This window comes from Capricornis sumatraensis, chromosome 14 (genome assembly GCF_032405125.1).
Source record: "Capricornis sumatraensis isolate serow.1 chromosome 14, serow.2, whole genome shotgun sequence".
NCBI classification, from domain to species: Eukaryota; Metazoa; Chordata; class Mammalia; order Artiodactyla; family Bovidae; genus Capricornis; species Capricornis sumatraensis.
The window spans coordinates 43,553,479-43,564,300 of NC_091082.1; the positions used below are offsets into that span (position 1 = coordinate 43,553,479).

The window sequence follows — 10,822 nt, forward strand, 5'->3', positions numbered from 1 at the left end:
AATTGTAAATGAAAAATAATGAGATACTACTATACACCTATGAAAATGGCAAAAACTTAAAACATGAACAATATCAAATGATGGAAGGATATGAAGCAACAGGAATTTACCTTGGAGCAACCAAAATGTCCTTCAGTAGGTGGCTGGATAAATACATTGTGGTGTATCCATAGGGGGATTCCCCAACGACTCAGTGGGTTAAGAATCCACTTACAATGCAGAAGAGCCAGCAGATATGGGTTCAATCCCTGAGTAGCAAAGATCCATTGGAGAAATGGCAATCTACTCCAGTAGTCTTGCCTGGAAAATCTCATGGGCAGAGGCTGGCAGGCTACAGTCCAAAGAGTTGCAAAGAGTTGGATATGACTGAGTGACTACGCACACACACATATCCCTACAATGATGTATTCTGCAGTAATAATGAGAAATGAGCTATTAAAGTCATAGAAGACATGGAAGGAACTTAAAAATATATTACTAGTGAAAGAAGTCAATATGAAAAGTATGTATAATACATGATTTTAACTGTATGGAATTTTGGAAAAGGCTAAACTATGGAGGTGGTAAAGAGTGGTTGTTTGTCTAAGTACAGTAACACCTGCTCCTTTTTGGTTTCCACATTCATGGGATATCTTCTAGCCCTTTACTTTAAGTTGATGTGTATCCATAAAGATGAAATGAGTCTCTTGTAGGCAGTGTGCATTTTTTTAAATCCATTTAGTCACTTCATCTCTTTTGATTGGAGAATTTAATTCATTTACATTTAAAGTAATTAATGATCCATGCAATTCAGTTCAGTTGCTGAGACGTGTTTGACTCTTTGTGACCCCATGGACTGCAGCATGCTAGGCTTACCTGTCCATTACCAACTCCCAGAGCTTGCTCAAACTCATGTCCATTGACTCAGTGATGCCATTCAGCCATCTCATCCTCTGTCATCCCCTTCTCTTCCTGCCTTCAATCTTTCCCAGCATCAGGGTCTTTTCCAATGAGTCAGTTCTTTGCATCAGGTAGCCAAAGTACTGGAGCTTCAGCTTCAGCATCAGTCCTTCCGGTGAATATCCAGGACTGATCTCCTTTCTGACTGACTTTTTTGAACTTACTAATGCCGTTTTCCTGGTGGCTCAGATGGTAAAGCGTCTGTCTACAATGCGGGAGACCTGGGTTCCATTCCAGGGATCAAAGCATATATCTTCTGTGTATAGACTAGAAGTTTTTGCTTTGTAGTTACTATGAGGGCTTCCATGGTGGCTCAGAGGGTAAAACGTCTGCCCACAATGCAGAAGACCAAGGTTTCATCCCCAGGTCAGGAAGATCCCTTGGTGAAGGTAATGGCAACCCATTCCAGTATTTTGCCTGGAAAATGCCGTGGACGGAGGAGCCTGGTAGGCTATAGTCAGTGGGATCTCAAAGAGTCGTACACGACTGAGCAGCCTCACTTTATCGTGAGCTATATACATATCTTACAAATATAGCAGTGCACAAATGCACTAATCCAAGTAAGAAGAAATTGTGGCTGGGGATTGTGTCTCTTAGGGTAGTAAGAAGAGTTTAGATTCTATTTTGAAGTTAGAGAGACAACTATATTTCCTGACAGATTGGGTAGGGCATGTAAAAGAAAGAGAGGAATCAAGGATGAGAGAATTTTTGCTATTATTTTTCAACTGGTCGTCAATCAATACCCACATATTAGCAAATTATACCCGTTGTGTACTAGGTTTCCACTTTTTTGTTGATTACTTAATTCTCTCCACTAGAGACTCTACTGCATGCTTTGAAAAACTGAAATTAATTCATTCTCAGAGTTTAAGAAACTCCATTTCAATATGGTAAGTAAGACGTCAGCCTTGGGTCAAATTGTCTTTTGATTATAAAGGTGAGAGGAAGATATAGACACAGTCTTCTGGATTTATGTGTTTAGATGTTCATCTTTTATTTAATATGCAGTGACTGTAATGTTGGTCTCTTGAAATGAATTCACTTATTCAAAAACCATTTAGTGAATGAATATTATATAGCAGACATTCTGCCTTGCCAGGGACAAGAATGAAGCTAGTTCTCTATTTTCAAGGAGGCTGCCACCTAGTGGGAGATGCAGAAATGTAATTGAATAGAAGAATAAGATAAGAACAGTGGTGGCTAGAAAGTGCCAATAGAGCCCAGAAGGAGGCACAACTAATTATATCTTGAGGAATTCAGGAAAACTTGTAGGAAGAGGAAGAGTTTACAGGTAGCTATGTAGGGAGCTTGGATGGGCATTCCTGATAAAGGAAATAGTAAGTGGGTGGTAGAAAAGAGATGTGGGTGTTGAGAGTTGGGCTGTAAAGAAAGCTGAGCACCAAAGAATAGATGCTTTTGAACTGTGGTGCTGGAGAAGACTTGAGAGTCCCATGGACAGAAAGGAGATCCAACCAGTCCTTCCTAAAGGAAATCAGTCCTGAATATTCATTGGAAGGACTGATGCTCAAGCTGAAGCTCCACTATTTTGGCCTCCTGATGTGAAGAATTAACTCATTGGAAAAGACCCTGATGCTGGGAAAGATTGAAGGCAGGAGGAGAAGGGGATGAAAGAGGATGAGATGGTTGGATGGTATCACTGACTTGATGGACATGAGTTTGAGCAAGCTCCAGGAGTTGGTGATGGACAAGCAAGCCTAGCATGCTGCAGTCCTTGGGGTTGCAAAGAGTCAGACATGACTGAGCAACTGAACTGAACTGAGTGAAAAAGAGAATGGGCCATTTGGTTGACTTCATAGACACTTGTTAAGACTAGGGGTTTTGAAGCAAGGTCATGAGTAGGGAAAGTTGAATCTTAAACTAACAGAAGCAGAAGATATTAAGAAGAGGTGGCAAGAATACACAGAAGAACTGTACAAAAAAGATCTTCATTACCCAGATAATCATGATGGTGTGATCATTTATCTAGAGCCAGACATCCTGGAATGTGAAGTCAAGTGGGCCTTAGAAAGCATCACTACGAACAAAGCTAGTAGAGGTGATGGCATTCCAGTTGAGCTATTTCAAATCCTGAAAGATGATGCTGTGAAAGTGCTTCACTCAATATGCCAGCAAATTTGGAAAACTCAGCAGCGGCCACAGGACTGGAAAAGGTCAGTTTTCATTCCAATCCCAAAGAAAGGCAATGCCAAAGAATGCTCAAACTACTGCACAATTGCAGTCATCTCACACTCTAGTAAAGTAATACTCAAAATTTTCCAAGCCAGGCTTCAGCAATACGTGAACCGTGAACTTTCTGATGTTCAAGCTGGTTTTAGTAAAGGCAGAGGTACCAGAGATCAAATTGCCAACAGCCGCTGGATCATGGAAAAAGGAAGAGAGTTCCAGAAAAACATCTATCTCTGCTTTATTGACCATGTCAAAGCCTTTGACTGTGTGGATCACAATAAACTGTGGAAAATTCTGAAAGAGATGAGAATACCAGACCACCTGACCTGTCCCTTGAGAAACCTATATGCAGGTCAGGAAGCAACAGTTAGAACTAGACATGGAACAACAGACTTGTTCCAAATAGGAAAGGGAGTACGTCAAGGCTGTATATTGTCACCCTGCTTATTTAACTTATATGCAGAGTACATCATGAGAAACACTGGACTGGAAGAAGCACAAGCCGGAATCAAGATTGCTGGGAGAAATATGAACCTCAGATATGCAGATGACACCACCCTTATGGCAGAAAGTGAAGAGGAACTCAAAAGCCTCTTGATGAAAGGGAAAGAAGAGAGTGAAAAAGTTGGCTTAAAGCTCAACATTCAGAAAATGAAGATCATGGCATCTGGTCCCATCAGTTCATGGGAAATAGATAGGGAAACAATGGAAACAGTATCAGACTTTATTTTGGGGGGGGTTTCCAAAATCATTGCAGATGGTGATTGCAGTCATGAAATATAAAAATGGTTACTCTTGAAAGGAAAGTTATGACCAACCTAGATAGCATACTCAAAAGCAGAAACATTACTTTGCCAACAAAGGTCCGTCTAGTCAAAGCTATGGTTTTTCCAGTAGTTATGTATGAATGTGAGAGTTGGACTGTGAAGAAAGCTGAGCACCTAAGAATTGATGCTTTTGAACTGTGGTGTTGGAGAAGACTCTTGCGAGTTCCTTGGACTGCAAGGAGATCCAACCAGTCCATCCTAAAGTAGATTAGTCCTGGGTGTTCATTGGAAGGACTGATGCTGAAGCTGAAACTCCAATACTTGGCCACCTCATGCGAAGATTTGACTCATTGGAAAAGACTTTGATGGTGGGAGGGACTGGGGGCAGGAGGAGAAGGGGACGACCCAGGATGAGATGCCTGGATGGCATCACCGACTCGATGGACGTGAGTCTGAGTGAACTCCGGGAGTTGGTGATGGACAAGGAGGCCTGGAGTGCTGCGATTCATGGGGTCGCAAAGAGTCAGACACGACTGAGCGACTGAACTGAACTGAAAGGAAAAGCACTGTTAGGTCTGAACACCTTTATATACAAAAATGTGAGGCTTGAAATGAATTTTGCATGTGTTGGGAATTAGCAAGCATATGTCAGCAGGAAAACAACTCAATTAGATTAAGATTTTCGAATGATTGCTCCAGCAATGCTGCGGAGAATATCTTGGAAAGGGAGGAGACCTAGACCTGGGAACCAGCTGGTGTACTGCTGTAGACCTTACAGGGAATGAAGAGGTCCTGTCTTGAACATTCTGGAGAGAGAGGAGAAGACATATACATGAGCTACATATGCACTTAGTATGGCTTGTTTGGAAATAGCATATGGATATCCAACAATGAGTCTAAGAAGACCCAAGTAATCCGTATTTAGATACCGAAAAAGAAGATAAAACCTTATTCAGTGTCACAGAGTAATAGGAGAGAGAGCATTCTGAGTGGAAAGATATGTTGAGTTTAAGGACTGAATGTATAGCCAGGTGGAGATAACGAGAAAGATATTCAAATTTCTGAGTAAAGTCTGACTGGAAAATTAAATGCCATTGATGAAAAATATCTTAGAGTTTAGCCTATAATTTTATAGGAATATAGGAAATATAGGAATTTGCTTCCATATACCTAATAGCAATGGCAAGCACTTATAGCTATACATATACTTAATATGAATTTTATTTTTGTATCCCTACACAGTAATGACAAAACCGTTTAGCTTCATACATAATTAATACATGTACCAGAGACGATCTCCTGGAGAAGGGAATAGCTATCCACTCCAGTATTCTTGCCTGGAGAATCCCGTGGACAGAAGAGCCTGATTGGCTGCAGTCCATGAGGTTGCAAAGAGTTAGACACAACTGAGTGACATTTTTTAAAAATAGATACCTACTAAACAAAATAAGGCAAAACCCAACAACAAACTGAGTGCCAGAAAGGGTTCATTACAAGTGATACAGACAAACACTGCTAGAAGCACAGCAAATAGAAAGTATATTTTGGGAAGATTATGTCAATTTGTAGCAAGCGTTATAAAGATGATCATACAATTTTGCCTGGTAATCCTACTCCTGGTTATTAGGAGTTATCAGTGTATATCACTGAACATCTATCTTATAGATATGGTCTACATTACAATATGTTATAGGGGAATGGCTTAATATGTCTGTGTTTACTCAGAGTATGAAGACTCTATCATATGAAGACTATAAAAGAACATAGGAAGATTTTTACATTGATGTAAAAATAGTCTAAATATTTATAATTGTTACAACTGTGTAAACATATCTATACCAATAGAGAGTCACTGAAAATCATTAACAATGAAAACCATCAGAATGGTAATATTATAGATAATTTTGTTTTTCCTTTTTTTTTTTAATTTTTATTTTTACTTTATTTTACTTTACAATACTGTATTGGTTTTGCCATACATTGACATGAATCCACCACGGGTGTACATGCGTTCCCAAACTTCTTAAAAATCATCTATAGATAATGTTTTGTTTTTCTTTTTTCCAAAATAAAGTTTATGTGAGGACAACTTTTCAAAATCTGTTTTAAAAGACCTGTAGTAAGCTACAATAAAGCAAACGTGTGAATATAGACAGGCTCCAAACACCCTTATTTAAATGTTCCTTGGGCATGTGGAAAGGGTGGTGCAAGAAAGGGGATCAACTGAATGTGGGCAGAGGACAGATGAGAAGAAAAAGAAGGCAGAGGACTGAGAAACCCAGGAAAGCAACAGTATCTCTGGCTCCCTATGGAGTCACCAAGGGCGTATGACCCAGGGTGGTGGAAGCCTCATGTCACAGCAATTTTGCATGAGCTGGTGGGGGAACTGGACCACAGTGACCACCCCGCCCCTTTCCTTTACACCATGTCCCAGCTGGGCCATCACACTGACATGGCCTTGGGACATGTGTGCAGTGGGAGGTTTGAATTTAGACTGGTGGCAGAAGATGAGACCACTACGTTTTTTTTGTACACATAAGGTTTCACTGACACATTTACCACAGGAGGAGGAGAAAAGGCCACAAGATGTGGGGTTAGTGTGAGTGGGGACAAAGGAACTTTTTTTTCAAACTAAGAAAGCACCAGTATTGCAAAGACTTTCCGTGATTCCACACTCACCTTGAAACTCCCCCTCTTAGCACAGGAAGTGCGCTGACCACTGGGGGCAATAAAAGAGACTCAGAGGAGCCAAGGTCCTCAGCCTCTTGCTGCACAGCTCAGTGGGACCTCAGCCATGAAACTTCTCATCCTGACCTGCCTGGTGATCTGCAGTCTCGCTGCATACACTGTGGAAGGTGAGTCAAAGGTTATTTATGAGATAAGGAACATTTAGGTGTACAGGCAGTGGCCAGGCATTTTGCTATTGACTCAGGTTTTGAATGGAGTAAACTACTTTCTCCAAGCTAAGCCTCAGTCTTTCTGTGTGCAAAATGGGTATAATTTGACACTAGAGGATCTTGTGGATTTCGCAGATATATCTTGGCTAACAGCTAGACTCCTATTTTTCACAACTGGGCAATTTGGGGTAAGTTTCTTAACTTGTTTTTGCCTATGCTTACTTGTCTGTAAGATGAATATGATAACTGATACACTTACCTGGGGTTAAACTGAAATAAACATTATATATAATCAATAGTGTAAATTATAATAAACTTTTCAGATTACTACACAAGTCCTAGTTTCTTAATTAATGTTAGCTGTGGAATGGTGATGACAATTGTGTATACCTTTGAAGCTTTTGCCTATTTAATATTGATCTTGATAAATTCTCAAACAATTTGAGAGCTCAGTCATGATGCGGGAATGACTAGAGAGTGTTATGTTCTGAAACAAATCAATGTTTTCTATTAAAACAAAAATGATTGGAAGCTCATACCTTCATACCCAGGAAATCAATATTACATTTAAGTGTATAAGAGAGTCTATATTACTGCTATGAATGTTGTTCCCATTTAGGATAAACTTATCGAGTTTTTATGAGACCATAGTGCTAACAAATATCAATGCCTTATATACAGTCAAATAAACTATAAGGCATACCCAGCTGACTTCACTACATTACTGAGCATTCGACACATATTTCTTAAAGGATCATTTTGTTCTCAGCTGGTCGGAGTACATTTCTCTTGGCAGCTCTGACCACAAGAAGGAATATCCTTGGGGTATAATTAATGCTTCAGAAACTCTCCTTTAAAACTCCTAATCTGTAGACTTGTTACTTAGACCAAAATATCTGAGCCTGATCATGGATCCCCACAGTTCTCTGTAAATAGTGACGGTACTGTCTGAAAGTCCCTGAAATTGTTCCTTAAATAAAATACTGTTAAAACAAAAAGTTTAAGCCAAATGTTGCCTGAACTGTGGCTGGCTGGCATTTTTCTGAGACAAGAGGCTTGCATTTGGTGCAAACCCATGTATGGGGGGAGCCTGGTGGGCTGCCGTCTATGGGGTCGCAGAGAGTCGGACACGACTGAAGCGACTTAGCAGCAGCAGCAGCAGCAGGCCTCCCTGTCCATCACCAACTCCCGGAGTTCACTCAAACTCACGTTTAGGAAACCCTTTATATTATTAACTGTTCCAAGTTATTTTCCCTTCTCCAATGTAAGATATTCTCAAAACTGTTAAATTTAATCCCTCCAGGCCATTTCTATTGAGGATGAGGACTCTGTGAACTATTGCCTTTACATATTTCTCATTTTAACATTTAAAATAACACCTTTAGTGATTCAGTCAAAAATGAGCTACCTCTCCCATGTTTAATATTGACTGTCCCAAGCCACTCTTTATCAGGTCACTCTTTGTTATTTGATTGATGACACTCTAATATTTATATTATTAGAAATTATATTTTATTTTTGTTTGCTTGGTTTTCTGTGCAGGTGTGGGGACTGAAGTTCTAGAAAAGAGCATCTGTGTGAGTCTGACTACACGGCGACTGCCAGTTAAAAACATCAAGACCTACACCATCAAGGAGGGCTCCATGAAAGCAGTGATGTGAGTTTCTCTCCCCAAAGCTGGGCTTGATGGAACACAGTGTACAGAAATGCCACCCTCCTTGGGAAAAATAAGTTAACAAGGAGGAAGACCTCAACTTAGCCAACAGTCCTTTTGTTTTTCCATATTAACCAAGTCTTTGTGTAGCCCCAAACAATGATGATGACAAAAAAATTGGCAACCAAGTGAAGACTGTCACCCTCCTTTCTGATTTATCTTAACAGAATAATTGGACTGGGAACCAGATGAATAATGTGCTTGGTCTTGAGGGTTACGTCTAGAGATGGCTGGATCAGATCAGGATTTGAGCACAGAGCCTCACTGCTGTGGGATACCTCTCTTCCCATCCATCCACACCCCTGCCTTTCTTTTCCTTTTTGATGCCTGGAGTAGAATGCCATATTTTATCAGTTGCCACATCTCAAGGAATAGGGTCAACAATTAGCCTACATGGTACCATTCTCTTTCCAGGACTTCATTTTCAAAATAGCAACACTTCCCAACATATAATCACAACTTTACCCCCCACCTCTTCAAATAAGATAAATAAATCACCTTTTGTGCAGAAGATAGGATGACAGTGTTTAGATCTGAAAAAAGAAAAAGGACCTCAAATATCTAGTTTAATTACATCACTTGGTGGCAATGATGAGATAGGAGTCTGAAAATTATGCTGAACAAGGAATCTGGGTATTACCTGGAACTATTTCTTCTTCATGAAAAAAATAGATTGCAGAAGAATGATTTTCAATTATGATCTTGTGAATCTGAAAGACTGATTTATCCAGTCATTTCTGCACAAGAGCTCTTTTATATGATCTGATCTTAACTTTTGGCCCCAAGGCTTTGAGGATGTGACTAATTTTGCTATCTTTTCCTTGCATTGCAGATTCATTACCAGACGAGGATTTAAAATCTGTGCTGATCCTGCAGCTGACTGGGTGAAAAAAGCCGTCCAAAGGATAGACAGGAAAAATATGAGCCAGATCAAGCCTGCAGGAGCCCAGCCATCCACCAATACAACTGTGACCCTGACTGGGTAGTGACCTTCCAGCACTTTTTCCCCTCCCTAGCCAGCCACCTCATTTCCCTTCAAAGCCCATGGACTGAATACATTATATTCACTTTTTATAAAAGTGCTGTATGAGTCAAATTATTTTCGTAGATTTTTATTTTTTATATTTCTTTTGTAATCATTCAGATGTTTTAATTAATAAATATTTATTATTAAGAATATTCCACAAACTTATTCATTACATATTGGGAAAGGTAATTTCTGTCCTTACCATTTCTCCTTTTGATCCCTGATGGGAGAGATTATATCAGTGTTTATCAGAGATGAAAGCTATATTTATTATTCTTAGGTTCTAGCATGAAGTTGTTCCCTACATAACTCATAGGTGACAACTGTGATGATGACAATTTAAGCCTTATTTCAACCTGTCTTCATCATGCAGTTCTATTTTTAAGAAATAAATTATCTGACTGTTACTGGGTTCCCATTCTGAGAGTTCACTACTCAAAAAGTGACTTCACTCAAGTTTGATCTTGAGCAAATTCTCATACCTCTATGTTTCATCTGATCTACAAGAGAAAGGAAAAAGACACACTTTGTCAGTTCTTTCATTTGCCAAGGTTAGACAGTTTATTCAACAAAAATCCATTCCACTCAAATTAAGCGAAGTTCTCATTGCCTTTCTGGAACTTCCACAATTGTCACTACTCTAGTTAGCATACAAGTTATGCGTTTGGAATTTAACATCCCAAACACTGTCACCTGGAACATTTCTTGAGTGTGATCATAATTTGCAGTAAAGTTTTAATTAATATTACTTCATTTGGTCCCCTAAATATCCCAGATTCATGTCCTCCTGTATTCTCTTTAAATTGCTAATTTGGTTCATGGTTATGATTGTGCTAGCCAAGTAGCTAATAATGTGTACATCCACTTCTATTTGACTTTAAATAGTTTAGAACTGATCAAACCTTGACAGTTTCAAGGACCAGTTGTTTCCTGGTTCTAGGGGGACAATCTGAAATGCTAAATATTTTAGGAGGGTAACTGAGGGCAACTTCTTGAATCAGCTTACTTTTAGTCATCCAACTACTGAACCAGAGTGAAGTGAAGTGAAAATCACTCAGTTGTGTCCAACTCTTTGTGACCCTATGGACTATACAGTCCATGGAATTCTCCAGGCAAAATACTGGAATGGGTAGCCTTTCCCTTCTCCAGGTGATCGTCCCAACTTAAGGATCAAACCCAGGTCTCCCATACTGCAGGCAGATTCTTTACCAGCTAAACTATTAGGGAAACAGAGAGGAATGATTAAAACACTGCCTCCTAGCAAAAGGTGGAGTCACCTGTCCTTTCTCAT

The 10,822-nt window shown here is 39.7% G+C and overlaps 1 protein-coding gene across 1 annotated transcript; it reads left to right on the forward strand.

Annotated features, from left to right (window-relative positions):
- Positions 1–6,687: 6,687 nt before the first annotated feature.
- On the forward strand, positions 6,688–9,490 carry LOC138090782 (lymphotactin-like). Its single transcript, XM_068986486.1, has 3 exons — positions 6,688–6,748; positions 8,333–8,447; positions 9,337–9,490. The coding sequence occupies exons 1-3, from the start codon at positions 6,688–6,690 to the stop codon at positions 9,488–9,490; spliced, it is 330 nt and encodes a 109-aa protein (XP_068842587.1).
- The last annotated feature ends 1,332 nt before the right edge of the window (positions 9,491–10,822 follow it).

What these genes read in the sequence shown, in the direction of transcription:
- LOC138090782 (XM_068986486.1), top strand. Translation starts at nt 6,688, where the DNA reads ATGAAACTTCTCATCCTGACCTGCCTGGTGATCTGCAGTCTCGCTGCA. An exon ending in CGCTGCATACACTGTGGAAG is followed by an intron (nt 6,749 to 8,332) that starts GTGAGTCAAAGG and finishes TTTTCTGTGCAG; the next exon opens with GTGTGGGGACTGAAGTTCTA. An exon ending in GGCTCCATGAAAGCAGTGAT is followed by an intron (nt 8,448 to 9,336) that starts GTGAGTTTCTCT and finishes CTTGCATTGCAG; the next exon opens with ATTCATTACCAGACGAGGAT.